Source organism: Euleptes europaea, chromosome 11, assembly GCF_029931775.1.
Source record: "Euleptes europaea isolate rEulEur1 chromosome 11, rEulEur1.hap1, whole genome shotgun sequence".
Lineage (NCBI taxonomy): Eukaryota > Metazoa > Chordata > Lepidosauria > Squamata > Sphaerodactylidae > Euleptes > Euleptes europaea.
Genome location: NC_079322.1, coordinates 17328837 through 17353071, shown reverse-complemented (window position 1 = coordinate 17353071; position 24235 = coordinate 17328837). Strand labels below are relative to the sequence as shown.

General features: G+C 43.7%; 1 protein-coding gene across 1 annotated transcript in view; it reads right to left on the bottom strand.

Moving 5' to 3' along the window:
- TPK1 (thiamin pyrophosphokinase 1) overlaps positions 1–24235 on the bottom strand; it is a 361399-nt gene that overhangs the window by 240867 nt on the left and 96297 nt on the right. The window contains exon 4 of the mRNA XM_056857037.1: positions 2387–2456. Coding sequence (XP_056713015.1) covers positions 2387–2456 — 70 coding nt within the window. The remainder of the gene's footprint in view (positions 1–2386; positions 2457–24235) is intronic.

Genomic DNA, 24235 nt, shown 5'->3' with positions numbered 1-24235 from the left:
ATGTGACCAAAATACGACAGCCTCAGTTTAGTAATTTTAGCTTCTAGGGTCAGTTCAGAGTTGATTTGATCTATAATCCACTGATTTTTTTTTTTTTTGGTAGTCCACGGTATCCGTAACACTCTCCTCCAACACTGCATTTCAAAGGAATCTATTTTCTCCCTATCAGCTTTCTTCAATGTCCAGCTTTCACACCCATACATGGTAATAAGGAATACGATGGAATGAATTAATCTAATCTTGGTGGCCAGTGGAACATCATTGCACTTCAAAATCTTTTCTAACTCCTTCATGGCTGCCCTTCCCAGTCTCAATCTCCTCCTGATTTCTTGGCTACTGACTAGTGAGTGCTTTATTTCATTTATTACAGACCTGTATGTCACAAAGGATAATTTTCTTCAGTTTGGATAATAGTGACAGTAAGTTCTATGCAACCTGGTTGTAAATTGGTTATATGTATATATTATGTGAAGGTACTTGTTATATTTTTGTTGTTGTAGAATCCCAAGATTACAGTCCAAAGAAGAGATAGCGAAATGGGACATTAGCTGGCATACCGTCACTGTTGTGGTTTACTGTTGTGGTTTTGTGTATATTATATTACCGTATTTTTCGCTCCATAGGACGCACCTGACCATAAGACGCACCTAGTTTTTAGAGGAGGAAAACAAGAAAAAATCTTGTTTTCCTCCTCTAAAAACTTGTCTTATGGAGTGAATGCCGGCTGGGCGCATGCCGCACAGAGCCGGCTGGGAGCGTGTGCGTCGGGACAGAGAGAGCCGGCGCATGCGCCCAGCCGGCTCTGTGTGGCCCCGCCCGCCTCCCAGCTGGCTGTCGGGGCAGGGAACGCCGGCTCGCGCCGTCCCGACGCACATGCGCCCAGCCGGCTCTGTGCGCCCCGCCTGCCTCCCAGCTGGCCATCGGGCGGGGAATGCTGGCTCGCACCGTCCCGACACGCACGAGCCCAGCCGGCATTCACTCCATAAGACGCACAGACATTTCCCCTCACTTTTGAGGAGGAAAAAAGTGAATCTTATGGAGCGAAAAATATGGTATATGGCTACTGCAATACATATCTCACAATTTCTTTGAACTTTGGTTACAACTATTTTGTATGTTCATGTAGTAGCTGCAATTTGTCATAAAAATGTCTTGCAGCCCCTGGTGCTGTGCACCTTTCCCCCCTTCTTCCTTCAGAGTTTTCTCCCTCCTCTTCTTTCAAGGGGTGAGGACTCAAATGCTTCTTGGTTTGAGCTTGGAGACTGCTGGTGCATAGATTCCCAACAAGGAAGTGTGGGTCCAGCGAGCAACAAACCTCAGGTCAAACTTCCATGCATAAACGACCATAATTCCTTCGAAAACAACCAACTAAATATTTGAGCTTTGGTGTAGGTTTTCAAATGTTAAGCGCTGCAGCGTCACCACATCAAAAACCATTTCTGGGTGGCTGCATCTTGTTTTTGTGCATTTACAAGACAATCCTAGGTACAGATATACTTTTCTAAACTTCCCGATTTCAAAGAGACTTAGAAGAGTGTAACCCTGCTTAAGAAGGCCCTGCAAGTTACCTCTAACTTTTAGTATCATTACGGTCTTTGATCAGTAAAATGCATATTTATATATATAAAACATTCAAGTAAGGAAGAAAGCAATTTTCAATAGGGCAACACCAGAAGACTAATTCATGATAACAGTAAGACCATTTTACCACTTGTATAATTCCAATGACAATGGAATCTATAAATAAATCTATAGAAGCTAAAATAAAAATAAAATACAGTAAAAAATATGAATATAAAATTTGAGATTCAAATTCATTTAAAAAATTTTCATTGTATTTGTGGCAAACTTTATATACAAAAGCACAGAACTTAGCAACATTACTTGTGACCTGTGAATTTTCTTCAGAGAGGAGTTTTTCGAGTTGTGTTTTTTTCAGAACAAGTTACCTCTAAAGGGCTCTCCAGGCCCAATTTAACACTACACTTGTGATGAATGGAGAAACTAAATGTTACAGGCCACACAGGGATGCTGCCAAAAATAGCATCCCATGTTGGGTTCTTCCCCCTCTCCCCCATGATGAACTAAAACATTTCTGCATTGTGACATCAGCACATTGGGCATCTGTTCATCTCCCTGCTCCGTACTGCTGACGGCCACAGAAAGTAATGGTGTCAGGACACAAGATATTGAGAGAGAGTAATGCCAACACAGATATGCCATTTTTAGCGGCATCCCCATGTCACAGATGACACACATAATTTTGCCCACAGAGGGCGGGGGGAGAAGAAGAGGAGAACTTGGAAAGTTGTAAACATAAGATCATCAACACACATTGTGAAGGTAAAAGGGAGGAAATTATCAGAACAGATTATTATAAATGTACCTTTCACAGCTTCCTTCTGTGATGTGATACAGGCGATTAGCACCTCCATCAGCACATGCTCTCAGAACAGCTGGAAGGAAAGGAAGAGGCTGTCAGGAAGCGGCCATCAGCTGCCAAATGACAAATTGATTTACCCGGAGATTGTTCCTTGCAGCACAGCAAAACTCCGGGTCTGCAACGAAGCACTATTGCCATCACAACCATCGGGAGGCTGGAGTGGTATCATTAAGGATGTCATGAAGGCAGGGAAGCAAGCGGCAACAATTAGAGGATTTCCCTAAGGCCTCCAAGGATTTTCGTAGCTGAATATTTCCCAGCATGGTGTAGTGGTTAAGAGCGGCAGACTCTGATCTGGAGAACCGGGTTTGATTCCCCCACTCCTCCGCATGAAGCCTGCTGGGTGACCTTGGGCCAGTCACAGTTCTCTTAGAGCTCTCTCAGCCCACACGGAGGTGGGCATTGGCAAACCACATCTGGACACCTCTTGCCTTAAAAACCCCAACAGGGTGGCCATATGTCAGCTGTGACTTGACGGCACTTCCCACCACAGCTATTTACAGGCACTCAAAACCTCCTGTTCAAAGTGTGTTGTCTTGGTCATGAAGCCTTTTCTCTTCTCCTTTCTGGTCTCAATTTTCACACATTTGGGTCCTGACACTGTTAAACTGGAACCTCTAACATATTTTCTTACTCTCAAACCCGGGCTTTTAATATGGGTTTTTTATCTTTCCAGCTGTTCTATGATGGCAGCAAAGTGCGTAGACACATTTGCCTGTTAGAGCAAAATAAAACAAAAGAAGAGTTGGTTTTTATATGCTGACTTTCTCTACCACTTAAGGAAGAATCAAACCGGCTTACTATCACCTTCCCTTCCCCTTCCCACAACAGACACCTTGTGAGGTAGGTGGGGCTGAGAGAGCTGTGACTAGCCCAAGGTCACCCAGCTGGCTTCATGTGTAGAAGTGGAGAAACAAATCAAATTCACCAGATTAGCCTCCACCGCTTCAGGTATCATACCCGGATCTCCAGATCAGAACCCACCTCTCCAAACCACCGCTCTTAACCACTACGCCACACTGCCTCTCCTCCATGGTGGCACGTGAAAAAGTCCAGTGGCACCTGAAAGACTAACCGCATTTCTTTCAGTATGTAAATTACAGATCACGTCATCATTCGTGTCTTATGTCCTATCCGTTTCTGAACTGAGGTCTATTTCATGGATAGTTTTATGGTGTTTTATGGCCCTGGGCTGGTTTTAATGTCTTCTTTTTTATATATATTGATAACTTCTTATTTTAGTTGTAAGTCGTGTCGAGCAGGACTTTGGCGCGGCAGCATGAAAACCTGCGAAATAAAACAAACGTTTTCTTCACCTACAAGGATGTTAACTGCACTGAGATTGTGGTCCTCGGCAAATCACTTCATTGATTACCTCAGGAGTCTCCAACACGGTGCCTGAGGCGGCCATGGGACCCACCAGCACCTTTCCTGGTGCCTACCAAGGGTTTTTAGGAAGTGGGTGGGACCAGGTAGGGCTTTTGCTCAGTATGGTTTATGAGGGGCCATTGAAGATTTGATTGGTAGGGCAGATTTTTAAAAGCAAGGATCTTCACTCTGTGAAAGAAGGTTAAGATGTGGCAGCCATTTTGTGGCGGGCTCCACTTCCTGTGTAGGGTTGCTAACCTCCAGGTGGTGGCTGGAGATCGCCTGCTATTACAACGGATCTCCAGCCGATAGAGACCTGTTCCCTTGGAGAAAATGGCTGCTTTGGCCATTGGACTCTATGGCATTTAAGCCCCTCCTCTCCCCAAACCCCGCCCTCCTCTGGAAAAAAAGACTGGGTTATGAAAATGTTTGAACTGGTGGAAAGGGCAAAACTTACAGCTACTTTAAACCAAAAGGACAATGTTCAATTTATGGGGGAATGGGAGGCTTGGATGAAATATTGTGAATATGAACTAGGACTGGGGAAAATGGAAGAGTAGCTTTTAATCTGATCTAGATGACATTGCTAACATAAAGAAGTGTAATAAATTATATTAATAGAATATTGTGATTGAAACTTAACTGAGATATAAGAATAATTAAGATCAGATCATATCACGATGGGATAGAATACTTTATTAAGAGGCGGACGGAGATGATGGGGAAGTCAACAAATTTTCCTTTATTTTTTATTTTATTAAGTACTTAAATAATTATAACAACATTACTTATGATTTAGTTTTTATATTACTTTTATTGTTGTTTGTCAACATGGAAAATTTATATTATAAAAACCAATAAAATTTTCAAAAGTCAACTCTCCCCAAACCCCACCCTCCTTAAGCTCTGCCCCCAAATCCTCCTGCCGGTGGTGAAAAGGGACCTGACAACCCTATTCCTGTGGCAGCCATTTTGACGCTGACTCCACTTCCTGTGGCAGCCATTTTGACGCTGACGCCACTTCCTGTGGCAGCCATTTTGAGGCTGACTCCACTTCCTGTGGCAGCCATTTTGACGCTGACTCCACTTCCTGTGGCAGCCATTTTGACGCTGACTCCACTTCCTGTGGCAACCATTTTGACGCTGACGCCACTTCCTGTGGCAGCCATTTTGACGCTGACGCCACTTCCTGTGGCAGCCATTTTGACGCTGACGCCACTTCCTGTGGCTGTGCCCATTACGCTGTGTCAGAATTCCAAAGGTGCCCCCAGGTTCAAAACAGGTTGGGGAGCCCCTGAACTACTTGCTTAAAAAGCCAGTGATTAATCATCACATTTTCTTCAGTCAGTTGACAGCCCTAATCAAAATCACAATTATAAACAGAACTTGGATTGCAATTTATAGTTATTCAACAGTGAGCAATCACTATGGCTATAGTTTCTTCAGTTACACAAAATAAACCAATGATATCAGTATAAATGCAATACTGTATTAGTCTTTTGTTCCTTCACAAAGACATGTAAACAAAATATTTCAGGACCATTCACAGACAAGCTTCCGGTAAATGTCCTGTTTCATACAACTTTCTTCAGTTGATAAGTAATAGTCCATAAATGATAAATTAATATGATTAATCTTCTGTTCTTCTTCTTTTTTTCAGATCCCTTTACTGAAGATTTTTTGAAGAATTGGTGCTCTATGGCTATCCCACGATGCTTCTGACAACTTTCCACGTCTTAAGCAGATATCCAGGTAACTTCATAAGTATGTTACTCAATTCATGATGGGATCCCAATTCTTCAAAAAATCTTCATTTATACTGATATCATTGGTTTATTTTGTGTAACTGAAGAAACTATAGCCATAGTGATTGCTCACTAATCAAAATCACGACAGAACCACTGCCGGCATTTACGCCGAGACAAAAAAAGGAGTGCAAATTCAATTCTCAACCTTCCAGAAAGAGAAACACAGCAGAGCAGTGGAAGCGTTCCTGACACTTCCTTGCTCTCTCCGCATTGCTTACGATATTGCCAATAAGATCTGCCCGCGCTACAGGCTTTCATTTCCACCTCCAACAGATAGCGAAAAGTAATATTCGTCTCTGCTTCAAACTTGTCTCAAATAAGCATCGTGCGTCAAGACGTTTCATATTAAAACAGAAAAACACGCCAGGAGAGTTCTGCACTTATACAGGGCATCACGTTTTCTTAATATTTTCTGAGATCACTTGGAATATTTCTTATTTCCTGAAGGGGCCGGGAAGAAACACAGTTGCTCATGTGAGCCACTCAGCGAAGACAGCAGCAATCTGATGCTTCAAATTAAAATGGTTCCCTTACGTTAATTGGATTTTCAAGGGCTCTCCTGGAATACTTCAGCAGTTCTGTACTTGAAAAGTTATTTAGAAAATCATTCACAAGGTGCTGAGCACACCAGTATGAACCAGAGCCAAAGGCGCTTCAGAGAAGCAGTAGTTCATTAACTGCTGGATGAAAAACAAAACCCTATCAATTAGGCTTCTTTCACATGCTCCCCCCCCCCTCCCCAATATGGAATCCAGAATGCCCTCAATATTTCTGGGAGCCTCTTGCTTTATTGTATTTTATTTTATTTATTTCAAGTAATTATTAGCCGCCTTTCTCCCTTGAGGAACTTAAGGCACCTTACAATATAAACAAAACCACTATAAAAACACAACCAGAGCAACATAATGAAAAGAACAATGATAAAAACGCATAAAAGGTCACAATTTTTAAAAACTCCCTTTGGGACTGTTAATAGATCAAAAAAACTAAAACAGTCCAATGAAGTCCTAAGTAAAACTGTCTTCAGTGGCCTCCTAAAGATTGACAGAGAGGGTAGGGTTGCCAGCTCCGGGTTGGAAAATACCTGGAGATTTTTGGGGTGGAGCCTAAGGAGGGTTTTGGGAGGGGGGACTTCAATGCCATAGAGTCCAATTGCCGAAGTGGCCATTTTCTGTGAACAGATCTCTATCGGCTGGAGATCAGTTGTAATAGCAGGAGACCTCCAGCTAGTACCTGCCTAGTTACACCTGCCCTGAGCCTGGTTTTAGATACACTAAACAACAATTCCAAAAACATTTAAACACAATCACAAACCTCAACAGAGGGAAAGCACAATAGACACAGTAAACCATCCAAGTGGAATTTCCATCTATCCACGGCTTGAAACTTTGCCTCAGTCCGGCTGCCTGCAGACGTCATTGCTGTTCTGCGCAGGACTGTTGTATGTTGGACAGCCTCCGCGACCTCCGGACTTAGGGCTTACCGTGAATCTTAGGGTGACAGACTGGATATTTATGTAGATATACATTAGCATGTATGGTTTATGATGTCTATTGTGCTTTCCCTCTGTTGAGGTTTGTGATTGTGTTTAGAATTGTTTTTGGAATTGTTAAGAACATAAGAAAGGCCCTGCTGGATCAGACCAAGGCCCATCAAGTCCAGCAGTCTGCTCACACAGTGGCCAACCAGGTGCCTCTAGGAAGCCACAAACAAGACGACTGCAGCAGCACCATCCTGCCCGTGTTCCTCAGCACCCAAAACAATAGGCATGCTCCTCTGATACTAGAGAGAATAGGTATGCAGCATGACTAGTATCCATTCTAACTAATAGCCATGAATACCCGTCTCCTCCATGAATATGTCCACTCTCCTCTTAAAGCCCTCCAAGCTGGCAGCCATCACCCCATCCTGGGGCAGGGAGTTCCACAATTTAACTATGCGTTGTGTGAAAAAATACTTCCTTTTATCTGTTTTGAATCTCTCACCCTCCAGCTTCAGCAGATGACCCTGTGTTCTAGTATTACTGGAGAGGGAGAAAAACCTCTCCCTGTCCACTGTCTCCAAACCATGCATAATTTTATAGACCTCTATCATGTCTCCCCTCAGCCACCTTCTTTCCAAGCTAAACAGCCCTAAGCGTCTTAACCGCTCCCCATAGGACAGGTGCTCTAGTCCCCTAATCATTTTGGTTGCTCTTTCCTGCACCTTCTCAAGCTCGGTAATATCCTTTTTTAGGTGTGGTGACCAGAACTGTACACAGTATTCCAAGTGTGGTCTCACCATAGATTTGTACAAGGGCAATATGATATCAGCAGTTTTATTTTCTATTCCTCGTCTAATTATGGCCAGCATGGAATTTGCCTTTTTTACAGCAGCTGCACACTGGGTTGGCATCTTCATTGAGCTATCCACCACCATCCCAAGATCCCTTTCTTGGTCTGTCGCTGCCAGCACAGATCCCATCAGTGTATATGTGAAGTTGGGATTTTTTGCCCCAATATGCATCACTTTACACTTACTCACATTGAATCTCATTTTCCATTTTAATGCCCATTCTTCCAGTAAGTAGAGATCCTTCTGGAGCTCTTCACAGTCCAATTTTGTTTTAACCACCCTAAATAATTTGGTGTCATCTGCAAACTTGGCTACTTCACTGTTTAACCCCAACTCCAGGTCATTGATGAACAGGTTGAAAAGCACCGGTCCCAACACAGATCCCTGAGGCACCCCACTGCTCATATCCCGCCATTGTGAGAACTGACCATTGATTCCTACTCTCTGCTTCCTATTTTTCAGCCAGCTCTCAATCGATAAGAGGCCTTGTCCTCTTATCCCGTGACTATGAAGTTTGCTTAGCAGTCTTTGGTGGGGGACTTTGTCAAAAGCTTTTTGGAAATCCAAATACACACTATCCACAGGCTCATTCCTGTCCACATGCTTATTGACGCTTTCAAAAAACTCTAATAGGTTAGTGAGACAGGTATGTTGTTTAGTGTATGTAGAATATAGCATTGTTGCATGAGCTTTGTGCTGGATAGCTGTGTTTGTTAGCTACGTTGCCACAGCATGGTCATTCATTGAATTGCTGAGCCTGGTTTTGCCAGGGGAGGGCGGCTACAAATCAATCAATCAATCAATCAAACAAACAAACAAATAAATAAAATATCTGGCTGTGCTTGTATTTGCCTAGACAATTTTTAGACTGCCCTCTCCCAAGGAATCTGCCCAAGGCAGCTTACAAAAAATTAATAAAAACAAAATTAACAAAACAAATTGTTAATTAAAACCAAGGCATTACAATCCCAGCCAGAACATAAAAACATAGACCACTGAACAGCTGACAATGAATAAGAGTTTACAGACTAAAAAATATAAAGATGGAGGGGCAGCAAACATGTATCACTGTGTAGAAGCGGGTCGCTCAGATTAGATGTTCTTATAAAACCAACAATTTTTTAAATGTATATATATCACATCTAGGGAATCCCTTCCCAGTAAGTTTTATCAGGAGTGAGCTTACCAGAGAGGCATGTTCCCCTGTGGGAACTGCACATACTGTACATTTAAATGTCGTATGGAGGAATTCAAACATCCAAAAGATGGAAGACAATATGTGCTAAGCTTTGTTTGTTTCCTTATTTTGTGGTTTGCAGCCTGCCCTCCCCAGCCAAAGCCAGGCTCAGGGCGGGTAAGATAATTTAAAACACATAAATAATATTAAGATTAAAGTTAATTTCTGAATTTAAAACAGCAAAATCCTAATTTAAAATAAACCCCAAGAATCTCAGAGGGCACCAAAAATTCTAGTCAATCATATTGGCCGAGATAGGCGGCAGCCCACCCCCTCAGATGATGGGGTATATAGCCTGAGCAGGAAGGGGGAGGGAGGGGAGGGAGGCCAGCAGCTCTAATGCCCGCGGCTGACCTCAACTATAGGCCTGGCAGAATAGTTCCGGCTTGCAAGCCCTGCAGAACTCTGTAAGTTCCCGCAGGGCCCTGATGTCACCAGACAGAGCATCCCACCAGGCTGGAGCCATGGCCAAAAAGGCCCTGGCTCTCATCAAGGACAGCCGCACACTCTTAGGGCCAGGTTTGCCTCTGCACAGCAACCATGGACATCCTGGGTGGCTGCCAGTGCCTGGGGACCCCAGGCTGGAGTCTGGTGTTGTGCCACCTCCGCTGGTTACCAGGTCAGGTCGCACAGGCGCAAACTCAGAAGCATAGCGGGGGCGTCCATCTCCCAAAGTATTCCCTCTGCATTATGATACAGCTGCACGGCCAATTAATTTGTCTAATTATTTTGAAGGCCCTTCTAAAGCCGTCAAGAACCCCAACGAGCAGCAAAGAACCCTACGCATTAATTACGCGTGGTGTGAAGTTGTACTTTCGTTCGTAGTCCTGAAAGTTCTGCGTAACCATTTCCAGAGTCATCCCAAATTCAGATGTTTTGGGCGAGGGGAAGAAAAAAATTCTCCCAACCCCCACTCCCCACGCGGTTCATGTTTTTCTAAAAAAAAAAAAAAAATCCAACCCCTCCTGATGTCTTTTTTTCTTTCCTGAATCAAACAGTAGTGCTACCCTTCATCTCTGCAACGTATCTTGCCTAGCTATCAAAAAAAGGGTTTAAGTTCTTTGTCGTAAGTGTAACAAAATCATAACAAGAAAACAGGTAAATCAAACGATAACTTTTTTTTAAAAAAGCCACTGTAAATATGAATAGCAGATGTTTTCTTCGCAGCCAATTATTTGAATCTGACAGTGAGATGCAGATGCGTTAATGCCGCCAGGATTTTTGAGCTTTCAAAATTAGGTTGTTCAATAATTCATTGCGGGCACGCACCAACTTCAGACTTCCCCCCACCTTTCCTCATGGTCTGGTTCTTTGTTTCCCCACCCCTCAAAGCTGCAATATTGATTTCTGACACCAGAAAGACAAGCAGCTAGGAGTAAGATGGAATGCCCCCATGAAAAGTGATTTTAATTGAGGGTTGCCAACCTTCAGGTACTAGCTGGAGATCTCCCACTATTGCAACTGATCTCCAGTTGATAGAGAGCCGTTCACCTGGAGAAAATGGCAGCTTTGGCAGTTGGACTCTATGGCATTGAAGTCCTTCCCCTCCCCAAACCCTGCCCTCCTCAGACTCCGCCCTGAAAGCCTCCAGGTATTTCCCAACCTGGAGCTGGCAACCCTTTTTAATTGCCATCCATCAAACAGATTTTAAATATGAAGGAACTGGCCCACAACCGAATTCGCTCTGCATTGATGTAACTTGTTTTAAAACAGAAGAAAGATGCCAGTCTCAGAGATGAAGAGAAACAAATCCTCAGAAGTCCACTGATGGTCTCAAAGTAAGGAGGCCAAGAGGTAACTTGTTTTCAACGAACGTCTGTTGAGATCCTTCATAATACTGGATGCAAGAAATTAAACATGCCAATGGGAGACAGGAGCAGCTGGCCGGAGCCCCACACTGGGAGGGGCCCCAATCATCCACAGCTCCACTCCCTGAAGGAGGAGAGAAAAGAAGAGCAGTCTCTGGCTGCCCCTTGAGGCCACTCTATCTTTGGCTTGGATAGTTGGCTTCTGGTGACTCCTGCCCACCTCACAGGGGGCAAGGGTAGGTTTGCCAGCTCCAGGTTGGGAAATATCTGGAGATTTTGGGGGCGAAGCCTGAGGAGGGTAGGGTATGGGGAGGGGAGGGACTTCAAAGCCATAGAGTCCAAGTGCCAAAGGGCCATTTTCTCCAGGGGAACTAATCTCTGGAGATCAGTTGGAATAGTGGGAGATCTCCAGCCACCACCTGGAGGTTGGCAACCTTACTAATCTATGGGGTCTGTGCAAAACGAGCTTTCGTTATATCTCTGGAACACTAGAAAGGGTATCAAGATCACCAACAGATGTTAATAGCTGCACTTCTATTAATAGTTGCCATATTATTTTGGTCTTCCATCTCATATGTGAACCTCTTATCATGGAAAGTGGGGCTCCTATAAGAAGCCAGTGTGGTGTAGTTGTTAGAGCATTGGATTAGGAGCATAGAGACCCAGGTTCATACCCCCTCTCTGCTATGAAGCTCTCTCTCCAACCAGATCTTCCTCAAAGAGCTGTTTTGGGGATAGAATGAGAAAAGGCCATGAATGCTGTCCTGTGATTCATGGAGGAAAAGGTAAAGATAGTCCCTTGTGCAAGCACCAGGTCATTACTGACCCACGGGGTGATGTCACATCACGACATTTACTAGGCAGACTTTGTTTACATGGTGACTTGCAATTGCCTTCCCTAGCCGTCTACACTTTACCCCCAGCACGCTGGGCACTCATTTTACCAACCTCGGAAGGATGGAAGGCTGAGTCAACCTTGAGCCGGCTACCTGAAACCGACTTCCGTCGGGATCGAACTCGGGTTGTGAGCAGAACTTTGACTGCAGTACTGCAGCTTACCACTCCGCGCCACGGGGCTCTTCTCAGGGAGGAAGAGTGTGATAAATGATATAAACTGATAAAACAGTACTTGAAGAGATGCATCTATATTACAGGCAGTTTAGCCTTAAGCCAAAAGAAAAGGTGGTTGTAAACATTTTAATTAATAAATAAATAACACCCTTCAGCTCAGTCTACAACTCAGATTTGTCACATACTAAAAATAGCAATTTCCTGGCTTCAGTACCAGAGTATGAATAGTAGGTGTGTGTATGGGCGAGTGGGGGTGGGGGAGGAAGGACACACTGTTGCACAGTTGTGGGTAGTACAGACACAACCCCACACACACACACACTCCAGGCCCAAGAGGTCGGGCTGTGCCCAAACAAGAGCCCCCTAGCCCCCTCTTCCTTTGCCCAGCAATGCAGAAAGTTCGGGCAACGAACTGCAGAATCATCAGAGAAGACACCGGGTCTGTCTCCTCCTCAGACTGCCGTAATAATACAGGCATTTTGCTGGAAAACTAAATAATTGTGATTTTAAAAGGGGTGTTGGTACTGAGCAGTATTTAAATAGCTCTGACAGATTCCCGTACTTTGATTTGTTTTCCTAAATTGAACTGAGCACGGCCAGCAAACTGGCAAATCTGGTTTCTGTTGTTGCTTGTTTACATACTTTTTTATTTAACAGCACAGAGGGCATTCACTTGACTGGCAGCGATTGAAAGGGACAGTTTCTTATCACCGCGGAATATATTCCTTGAGAAATCTTCCGCCCCAGGACTCATTCCCGACTCCATTGTCAATGATGACTTTCTTTCACCGAACGCTCAAAACTCATAACAACAAAATTGTATTATTCCATTTTTCTTACAGGCAGATTGGAGTATTAAGATGCATAAATTGAACAAATCTAACCCAATTGATACTTTGCTGAAATATAATCCACAACAGTCTGCTTTTCATATAATTTTTTTTTAACTTCAAAAAAGCTACCTGGAGATTAAAATATGTAACGAGCAAGGGGCTACCGTACAAACTAGGTAGAGAATAGTTTACTACAGCAAGGACAATCCTCTAGATAGCAAATAATTGTTTTCCAGATATATTTCCAAATTGACAGGGTATATTCGACTCTATTGTTCACTTCAGATATGCCTGTGTGTGTGTGTGTGTGTGTGTGTGTGTGTGTGTATAGTTTTTACGGAGCTGATGTGCATTTCCTGTGCACATTGAAGAAGGCAATTTCTCCTTTCAAATCACATTTGGTTCTCATATGCCTGCAGTTTGTTCCAATGTATGAGGCTGCACCCTGAACACATCATTAGTTTGGTAAGGCATATGAGAACTGAATAGGGAGAATAAGATTAAAAGGATAGTTAAATAATAAAAGGCAGTCAAGTACGCAGGCCCAGGGAGAAACAAGGAAAAAAGATTGAGCATTTAAAACTGCCCAATTCATTTGTTTAGAATACACAAGGGAAACTCCCATTACATTGACTACTTGGATTTAACCATAATGGATTCTGTGTGTGTGTGTGTGTGTGTGTGTGTGTGTGTGTGTGTGTGTGTAGCCTTTTGGAACCAAACTGGAAAAGTGTCTCCACAACTGTGCCCTAGGTTCTACCCACTGGTCACATCAGAGAGAATGTTGAGAATATGGGCTGGTATGTTGAGAATATGGCCTGGAATGTTGAGAATATGGCCTGGAATGTTGAGAATATGGGCTGGAATGTTGAGAATATGGGTTGGAATGTTGAAAATGTATCCTATAGAATACGTCTGATATCACCAACACCCACACATGCCTGCTTCACCAACCATATCCTCCCCAATCCACCTTCTAAGACTTCACCAGACATATAGCATCCATACAGTTTACAAACTTACTTTTTCAAACATTAGAAGCACCCAATAGTATATTCCTGTGGCTGTACTGAGCTACAAAAGACACACTGACTCACAAATGAGAGCATGAACAGGAACAAGGTATCACTGCATGAACTCGAGGTCATCTTTAATGATGCACTGCTTTCATGGAGCCATGCCATCTTAAGCAATACAACAGACTGATGCTTTTAAGGAGAATTCAGACTCAACTTTTCTTCTGTTGGGAAGGCCACTGGGGAAGTCAGACATCAACATTGGGGCAAGTATCTCTTCACCTATCAATAATATCCTATGAATACCATATCTGGGTATTGCAGTGTTTTTGAATTTGATGAAACTGCTGATGTGCCTGGCTATTCCCTACCTACCAGGCATTTTTGACCCTGTCAGATTACCTTTACACCATGTGAGAAGGATATTAACAGAAAAGAATACTCCATATTAAGTGTCTGTCCTCTTTATGGGTTGGATCCTACAGAACTGTTCTGCTAGCAGTGGTATTTTCTTCCAGTGCAAAGACCCTTCCCCTGAAACAAGGAGCCTCTTCCGTCAGGGAAAGCTCCTTATACCGGAAGAATGTCCCACTGCTAGGAAAAAGATGCTATGGTGTGAAGTTGTTTTTTGTTCCCCCACAAGGTCGGACTAGAACCAAGGGATTGAAATTAAATCAAAAGAGTTTTCAGCTAAACATCAGGAAGAACTTTCTGATAGAGCGGTTCTTCAGCGGAAGAAGAAGCGGTTCTTCAGGCTTCCTCAGGAGGTGGCGGGTTCTACTTCTTTGGAGGTTTTTAAGCAGAGTCGATTATCTGATAGCAATCCTGATTCTGTGAACTTAGGGAGATCATGAGAGGGAGGGCAGGAAGGGTTGCATCAGTGTTTGGCTCTAATGGCCATTTCTTACATGCCCCGAGTAATGCAAATCACCATTTCGGATCAGGAAGCAATTTTCCTCTAGGTCAGATTTCCAAGCGATCCTGGACGAGTTATTTTTTTGCCATCTTCTGGGCATGGAATAGGGGTTACTGGGGATGTGAAGTGGAAGTAGTTGTGAATTTCCTGCATTGTGCAGGGGGTTGTACTAGATGACCCTGGTGGTCCCTTCCAACTCTATGATTCTATGTGTTGGATCCAGTCAGTTTTTTCTCTGCATCTTGCCTAATTTCTTCCCATACTACTACTGCCCCCTATGGATTTTATATATGAAGGTCCTATGATTCTCCATATAGCCTTTTCTGATGGCCAGAGAGTAGGGCTGTGCATATCGGTAAACCTGAACTGAAAATTAACCCTAAAAGAGCCTTTTTGGCCTTTTAAAACTTGGAATCAAGCCTAAGCCAGATAGTCGATCACCAAAAAAGCCGAATAGGTACTCGGATTTTTTTTTTTTTGAGTCAGCTTTCCCCAGGCTTTTTCCTATGGGAATTTTTTATGAGCTGGGGGGGGCATTTTTCAAGGTAAAGTCACCAAATTTGCAGCATAGCTGCAAGGGACTCTCCCTGCACGAATCCCAAAGTTTGGTTAAGTTTGGGACAGGGGGTCCAATTTTATGGGCCCCTGAAGGGGTTGCCCCTCCTCCATAGAAAAGCATGGTAAACTTTACCATACCATTTACCGGTATGGGTATTTGGATTATTTTGGAATTTCCCCCAAAAAATTGGGTTCAATAAACCCAAAATTTACCTTTTTTTTTTTTTTTTTTTTTTTTGCACAGCCCTACCAGAGAGGACCTCATATTGCATTTCAGTAAATACAGTCAACATGCTAAATCAGATCATGCTCTGTTTAGGGTATCAGAAAATGTTCTAGAAATTGTTTGGATCCCTGTTTTTCCAGAAAATTGACACCAAGAATAGCCCTCATGCTGATGTGCTTGCTCACTGTATTCAGGACGTTCTTTGCATAAAGAAATGCTCTGAATTACCGCAACCCAAAGCAGCACAAGTCCAGCCCCTCAGGCTGCTTAATGCACGGATGAACTGTTAATTGTTATCATGTACTTGCAGGCTCAACATCCCATCTTAGTAGGGAATTTATTTTAGTAAAGCTTTATAAAGTCAGGCACAGACTCTGCCAATCCTTTTACAGTTCTGCCTGAAAAAAATACCCCTCCTTACTTCAATTACGCTATAGATTGGTTCCATTTGTAAATGGTAAATTTAAAGATTCCTCATGGACGGCTGCTAGCATGCGACTGGCTAGTATATAGCTGTGCGATTTTTGCCTTCCAGGCATATACAACTTTGAAATGTTCTCGCTCCTCTGGATCCACAAATTCAACTGTGTTAAATATGGAGCAACGCTTTGCTTCCTCTTCAGGGGCCTTCAAATCGGACCACAATTATCCATTAAGTAAAACATTATATTTAGAACACCCCCGGCTGTTCTGCAATGCTGCTACAAGAAACTCACACCAGGAACCAGAAAAAAGCATAGGCATCTCCCAGAGCATCCTGTTGTGAGAACTGTAAATAAATATGCATAAGCTTGTACTAAATTTTCCCACTAAAAATGTTCAAGGCAAACAGCTTCACAATCTCTCCCTCACCTCTTACCAGTTCCACAAACTGTTTAAGAACATAAGATAACATAAGAAAAACCATGCTGCATCAGACCAAGGCCCATCAAGTCCAGCAGTCTGTTCACACAGTGGCCAACCAGATGCCTCTAGGAAACCCACAAAAAAGACGACTGTAGGATCCTGCCTGTGTTCCATAGCCCCTAATATAATAGGCATGCTCCTCCGATACTAGTGAAAATAGGTATGCATCATGACTAGTAACCATTTTGATCATGGATAGCCCTCTCCTCCATGAACATGTCCACTCCCCTGTTAAAGCCTTCCAAGTTGGCAGCCATCACCACATCCTGGGGCAGGGGGTTCCACCATTTAACTTTGTGTTGTGTGACGAAATACTTCCTTTTATCTGTTTTGAATCTCTCACCCTCCAGCTTCACCAGATGACCCCACGTTCTGGCATGATAAGAAAGGGAGAAAAGCTTCTCCCTGTCCACTCTCTCCATACCATGCATAATTTTATAGATCTCTATCATGTCTCCCTTTAACCTCCTTGTCCACTCCCCTGTTAAAGCCTTCCAAGTTGGCAGCAATCACTACATCCTGGGGCAGGGAGTTCCACAATTTAACTATGCTTTATGTGAAGAAATACTTTCTTTTATCTGTTTTGAATCTCTCATCCTCCAGCTTCAGTATATGACCCCGCATTCTGGTATTATGAGAGAGGGAGAACAGCTTCTCCCTGTCCACTCTCTCCATACCATGCATCATTTCATACACCTCATGTCTCCCCTTAAGTGCCTTCTTTCCAAGCTAAACAGCCCTAAGCGTTTTAACTGCTCCTCTTAGGGCAGTTGCTCTAGTCCCCTGATTGTTTCAGTTGCTCTTTTCTGCATCTTCTCAAAGCTCTGCAATATCCTTTTTTTTAGGTGTGGTGACCAGAACTGTACACAGTATTCCAAGTGTGGTCTCACTATAGATTTGTCCAAGGGCAGTATGATATCAGCAGTTTTATTCTCTATTCCTCGTCTAATTATGGCCAGCATGGAATTTGTCTTTTTCACAGCAGCCGCACATTGGGTTGACATCTTCATCGAGCGATCCACTACCACCCCAAGATTCCTTTCTTGGTCTGTCACTGCATCCCACAAAAGTGTACACAACATACCAAACTACTTGTGACGTGTTTTCTCTCCCCTGTGTGAAAATACTCTTTGGCAGGAAGATTCCTGCACATGCCTCCCACTGCCCACGTATGGTAAAACGGTCTTTGGTATACATTCATGTCACTTTATGTGTTTGTTGCAGGGAACACCAGTGTAGTCATCGCAGCCACACGAAACATGAAACAGCTCTAAAATGGGCCAAGGGATCTGAGAAAGCAACTGAATTCATAGGCACATCTAGATTTACGTCATGCTCTGTTCAGAATTCCTACATTTTGTATTCCAATAAATCTCCTCTTTCATTCTTTCTAGCTATGCTAATAATGCTTCTGTCCACTGATCTGTGAAAGGACCCATCCTGTGCAAATATCAGATGAGCTGGGGAACTGTTCCTCAACCGTACTGTTTTGATCATGTCTTGCTGCAATGCAAATTAGCAGTGGCAAGTGACATCAAGTTTCAGTTACCAATTGTATTCTTTTAAGAGTACATGTACTCTTTGAGGTGGTAAAACAGCATACTCTTACTTTTCACTGAATCAGACCCTTGATCCATCAAAGTCAGTATTGTCTACCGGCAGCGGCTCTCCAGTGTCTCGGGTAGAGGTCCTTCACATCACCTACTTGCCTAGTCCCTTTAACTGGAGATGCCTGACCTTTCAAGCCTCTGCAGAGGCCTGGCCAGAGGAGCTTCCTTGGCCTCAGACCACTCTGATGCCGGGGATTGAACCTGGGACCTTCTTCATGCCAAGCAGATGTTCTGCCATTGAACTGCAGCTCCTCCCCTAGTATGTCACTTCAAAAAGAGTACACTTGGCTTCATGTGTTCATGCGATGTGGGCTTCAGATAATGAAATATAAGAGAGGGCGAGAGTGGAATCGGTTGCAAAGAAATAAGCCCCACAACATCGGAAACGGGAAAGTAGGTGAAAGGCGTGCTTACAGGAGAAACATGCAATTTCTGTATGTTTGATTATCTTTATATTACCGAGCGTATTGAATTTATTTTGCTCATAACTGGTTGGTCTGCGAGCATAAAGAACAGAAATGAAGGAATAAAAAGGAGAAACATGTAAGCATACTGTGTAGAGGGAAATACTTTCGATCAAGACATCTCCCATGTAAGACAACTGTGTTTTGGTGGCCTTTCTGTAGCTTGTTATTGATGTGTGTGTTTTTTTAATGGACTGTTAAATATGGTCTTGGGCTGTTACTTCTTATTCTGATGTGTTTCTAGCATGATTGTTTACGTGAGCTTTTTGTCCATTGTGTAAACCTTTTTTGTAGGCATCATGGGGACAAATGGACTAGACATACTTTAAATAAATAAATGGGCATTCAGAGACAAAATAGTTCTGTAAAATCAACACTGCAGCATATAAACCTCCTCTAGAAGGTTTTTTGCTCAAAAAGATTATTGGTTGTGGCTTTAGAAATCCACAATACGTGTTTGTTATTAAAGAATTTATAGGTAATAGGTCATTACTGACCTATGGGGTGACGTCACATCACGACGCTTACTAGGCAGACTATGTTTATGGGGTGGTTTCCCAGTGCCTTCCCCAGTCATCTACACTTTACCCCCAGCAAGCTGGGAACTCATTTTACTGACCTCGGGAAGGATGGAAGGCTGAGTCAACCTTGAGCCGGCTACCTGAAACCGACTTCTGTCAGGATCGAGCTCAGGTCGTGAGAAGAGCTTGGACTACAGTACTGCAGCTTACCACTCTGCGCCACGGGGCTCTTATAAAGAATTTATATTTCTGATATAATAAAAAATCCTTGTAATGTTTTAAAAATCCATAGCATTCTTACATGGTGTGCAGGCCAATCTTACAATGCTCCCAGGACACAGAGTAAGATTTTTTAGAATTTGGTTTAACAGCTAGCCTTTTCCCCTAAAAATTCCTGTTTCTTGGTGCACTTTTAGCCTATCAAAATCAATAGCAGTGAAAAAAAAAAAAGACAGAGGTTAAGCACCTTTATTTATCCTTCATTTAGACTCCTGTAGGGCTAAAATTATTGCGGCTGGGAAGAACAGTGGCACACTCCCATTTTCCTTTTACAGTCGTTTAAAAAGTGACAAGCTATATGAACCTTTACACTCTCTTCTGTGAATCACTGAAGAGTTGGCTGCACTTTTGGTCAAGAAGAATGGCAAACTACTTTAACAGTGCATTTTTTTCCATCCCCCCCCCCTTATATTTGTATCTGGCACTCACTTCAAGAACTTGAGAGGAATATGCCTTTTTATCTTCCCCAAGAGGTATAAGGCTGAGAAACAGGCTGCACACAGACATAGCATTTAACTGCAGTTCAGGGAAAACGCGAGTGAGAGATGTACGGTGCAATCCTATCCAGTTACTCCAGTTAATTCCATTGGTATCCTTTGGAGCAGGGGTCCTCACCGTGGTGCCGGTGGGCACTATGGCACCCCTCAACACCTTTCCTGGCACCTGCCAAATGTTTTTAGGAAGTAGGCGGAGCCATGTGGGGCTTTGCCCAGCAAGGCTTCTGATTGGCAATTGGAGATTTTTGATTGGCTGCAGAGATTTTTTAAAAAGATTGCTTTGGCAAATTGCTTTGGTCACCGTGTGACCGAAGGTAAGCCGTGCCAATCATTTTGTGGTTAGCTCCACCTCCTGGAGCAGACATGTTGTGGCTGCGCCCACCACATTGTATCAGAGTTCCAAAGGGGCAAGCGGGCTCCAAAAAGTTGGGAACCCCTCTGGAGTAACTCTGCAGAAGATCGTTCTGGTGACCGACTAACGCATGACGCCAAAATTAATAAACTCCTATCAATATGCGGCAACTTCTGACGTGCTGTCAGATGATACTGCAATTGGATCATTTCCGTGGGGGGGAGTGAGAAAAAAACATGAGGTTAAAAACCACTCCTGGCAGCGATCTATGGGAGCTGCCAGAAATATTATCCTATTCCTGAGCAGAAGAACAGGTGTGCGTTAGTGAACTCTGACAGGATTTGCAGGGCGTCCATCTATCAGCCTTTGCTACAGCTGGTCCAGGAGATGAGAGGCAGCGAGACGTGGCGAAAACCTGACCGAGTATGGAAAAAGTTTGTCAGAACTTTGCTCCCACAGGTCCACAGCTGCCTTTATCATTAGGTGACGCTAGGCAGCTGTTGAGAGCAGAGCTTTTGAGGGGGGCAGACATCTCATTTATTAATTATATTATTTTAAAATAAATACCCAGGCCACGTTTTCACCTAAAGGAAGTGCTCAGGATGATTTGCAGCAATAAATAAACATAGCCATTGCAAGAAGAAGAAGAGGAAGATGAAGAAGAAGAAGAAGAAGAAGAGTTAGTTTTTATATGCCAACTTTCTCTGCCACTTAATGGAAAATCAAACCAGCTTATAATCGCCTTCCCTTCCTCTCCCCACAACAGACCTTCCCTGTGAGGCAGGTGAGGCTGAGAAGGCTCTAAGAGAACTGTGACTAGCCCAAGGTCACCCAGCTGGCTTCGTGTGTAGGAGTGGGGAAACAAATACTGTTCACCAGATTAGCCTCTGCCACTCATGTGAAGGAGCGAGGAATCAAACCCAGTTCTCCAGATTAGAGTCCCCTACTCATGTGGAGGAGTGGGGAATCAAACACGGTTCTCCAGATCAGACTCCACTGCTCCACATCACCGTTCTTAACCACTACACCACTCTGGCTCTCATTAGGTACAGAAGGGAAGCAAGGGGTGCATTGTCAGCCCCTACACCTAGCAAGTAACGTGAAGCATCTGGATATGCCAGACCTGGCATAAAGGGTACCAGGTCTTTTGCTCCCGCCCTCCCTGCTACCTCTGCCTGCTGTTGCTCAGCAGGGCAGCAGGGAGAAAGTACCATGGTAAATGTAGTGCAATCAGTGTTCCCAGGTATAATGACATCACTTCCAGCGCAAACAGGAAGTCATGTCATCACATCAGACGCCACGCTAGCATTCGCCCAAAACTCTATGGTTAAACCGGACTCCATGGGTAGCACCAGAAGTGATGTCATTGTGCTGGAGGCAAAACTAGGGTTGCCAGGTCCCCCTTGGTCACTGGCAGGAGCTTCTGTAGGGGGTGTGTGCAGTGAGCTCAGTGTGAGACCAGTGACCGTGCTCAATAATGTCCCTTCTAGGGTAAACCCAGAAGCAACGTGGATGCTCTAGCACATCCCTCAAAAAAACTCTATGGAAACCATAATGTTTTAGGAGGAATATGCCAGAGTGTTCCCGTCATTTATGGGTTTGACGGGGATGCTTTAAGCACATTCCGATCTATCACAGTGTCATTATGTGAATTTTTTCCTGTCTTCTTTTAAAGGAAGAAAAGTTATGAAATCAAAATGGCGCAAAGAAAGATTAGAAGAAGAAAAAAGAGAGCATGTTCAAATAATTAAAAGCAGCCTGCGATGATTAAGATTTGATGGAGATCTTGCAATGCAGCCTTTAATAAAATAGCGTTCAGGCTGCTGCTTCTCTGTGAAATTTGTTTTTGATAACCCAGAGGTAGCATATTAAGAGCAGTATTAAGCTTCTACCCCATATTAAAGTACAATTCAATTACTCTACGATATGCTATGTGTTCCCCTGCTGGGATTATTCTCCATTCTGGATAACAAACAGCACTATTTTTTCTGTTACCGAAAGAAGTTATCTGTTTCAAGGGAAGAAAATGCATTCGCAACATAAAAAGCTAACAGAACTTTTTATGGGAAATAAAACCAAGAAAATTTGTGTCGGCAGTATACCTTGCAGTCTGCGTTATTAATCAGTCTGATTTGCTCTGCATTTTTTTCCATATTGAGATCTGAGTCAAAACGCTGGATTCGACTCTGAAAAGTTTTGGTGGAGCACAAAATAAATTAACGCACTGCGCTTCTGGAAAACTTGGTGTGTGGACTGCAGCCTCCAGAATGGATTTCACAATGTAATTCAGGCACAGGTAGAAAGAGGTGGTCCTGCGTATGCGCCACTTGGCCATTCTGTGCATACTTTCTACGCACAAACTCTCTGAGGTTCAGAGGGCAGAACACTGGCATGCTAATGCCCCTCAACATATTTATTTAGTTCATCTTTCCTCGCTCCTCTTCCAGGGAGGTTAAGGCAGTATACATAGGACTCCCTTAATTTTACATGCACAACAACGCTGTGAGGTAGGCTGGGAGGAGAAAGAATGACTGGCCCGAGGTCACCCAACGAATGTGGGAGTCCAGCAAGCCGGATCAGACCAAGGCCCATCAAGTCCAGCAGTCTGTTCACACAGTGGCCAACTAGGTGCCTCTAGAAAGCCCACAAACAAGAAAACTGCAGCAGCATTGTCCTGCCTGTGTTCCAAAGCACCTAATATAATAGGCCTGCTCCTCTGATCCTGGAGAGAATAGGCATGCATCATGACTAGTATCCATTTTGACTAGAAGCCATGGATCGCCCTCTCCTCCATGAACATGTTCACTCCCCTCTTAAAGCCTTCCAAGTTGGCAGCCATCACTACATCCTGGGGCAGGGAGTCCCACAATTTAACTATGTGTTGTGTGAAGAAATACTTCATTTTATCTGTTTTGAATCTCTCACCCTCCAGCTTCAGCAGATGACCCCGCGTTCTGGTATTATGAGAGAGGGAGACAAGTTTCTCCCTGACCACTCTCTCCATACCATGCATAATTTTATAGACCTCTATCATGTCTCCCTTTAGCCGCCTTCTTTCCAAGCTGACATATTTACCACTATACCACACTTGGCTTAAAAGAAAAGAAAAGAATACACATGGAACACATGAAGTGCCCTTGTACTGAATGAGACCATTGATCCATCAAGGTCAGTATTGTTTTCTCAGACTGCAGCGGCCTTCCATGGTCTCAGACAGAAGTCTTTATCTATTACCTAAGCCTATTAACTGGAGATGCTGGGGACTGAACCTGGGACCTTCTGCATGGCATGCAGATGCTCTGCCACTGAGCCACAGCTCACCCCCAGCCAGTTCGCGGGCACATAGCAATCAGCTTCCCTTCCTTTATAGACACCCATGATTACTTCTATAGTCTGTTCAACAGCTGTTTTGCTTGTTCTCTATTTTGGATGGCAAAAAACTGAATCGTTCACTAGCATTCCTTAATGCGTCAGAGGCCTCAGAACAGAAAACTGAACCATAGCGTAATCATTGCTACTTGACTGCCAATGGCACATGCACAACATGGCAGAGATTGGCTTTCAGGACACTCCTGCAATGATGCAAAAAACCCTGATTGCAGCACCACATGGAAAGCCAAACTCTTCAGGATTTTGGGCATAACATCATCACCTTTTGGGGGACCCTTTTCATATTCTAACCCGCCTCTGCTCATCAGGATCGATCCCACTCCTCTAAAGGCTCAGTGGTAGAGCATCTGCTTGGCATGCAGAAGGTGCCAGGTTCAATCCCCGGCATCTCTAGTTAAAGGTACTAGGCAAGTAGGTGATGTGAAAGACCTCTGCCTGAGACCCTGGAGAGTCAGCCGCTGCCAGTCTGAGTAGACAATACTGACTTTGATGGACCAAGGGTCTGATTCAGTATAAGGCAGCTTCATGTATTCATGTAACAAGGACAGGTTGTGAGGTTGACTTCAGGCCCATGTATGTATTACGTGCCAAGAGGGGT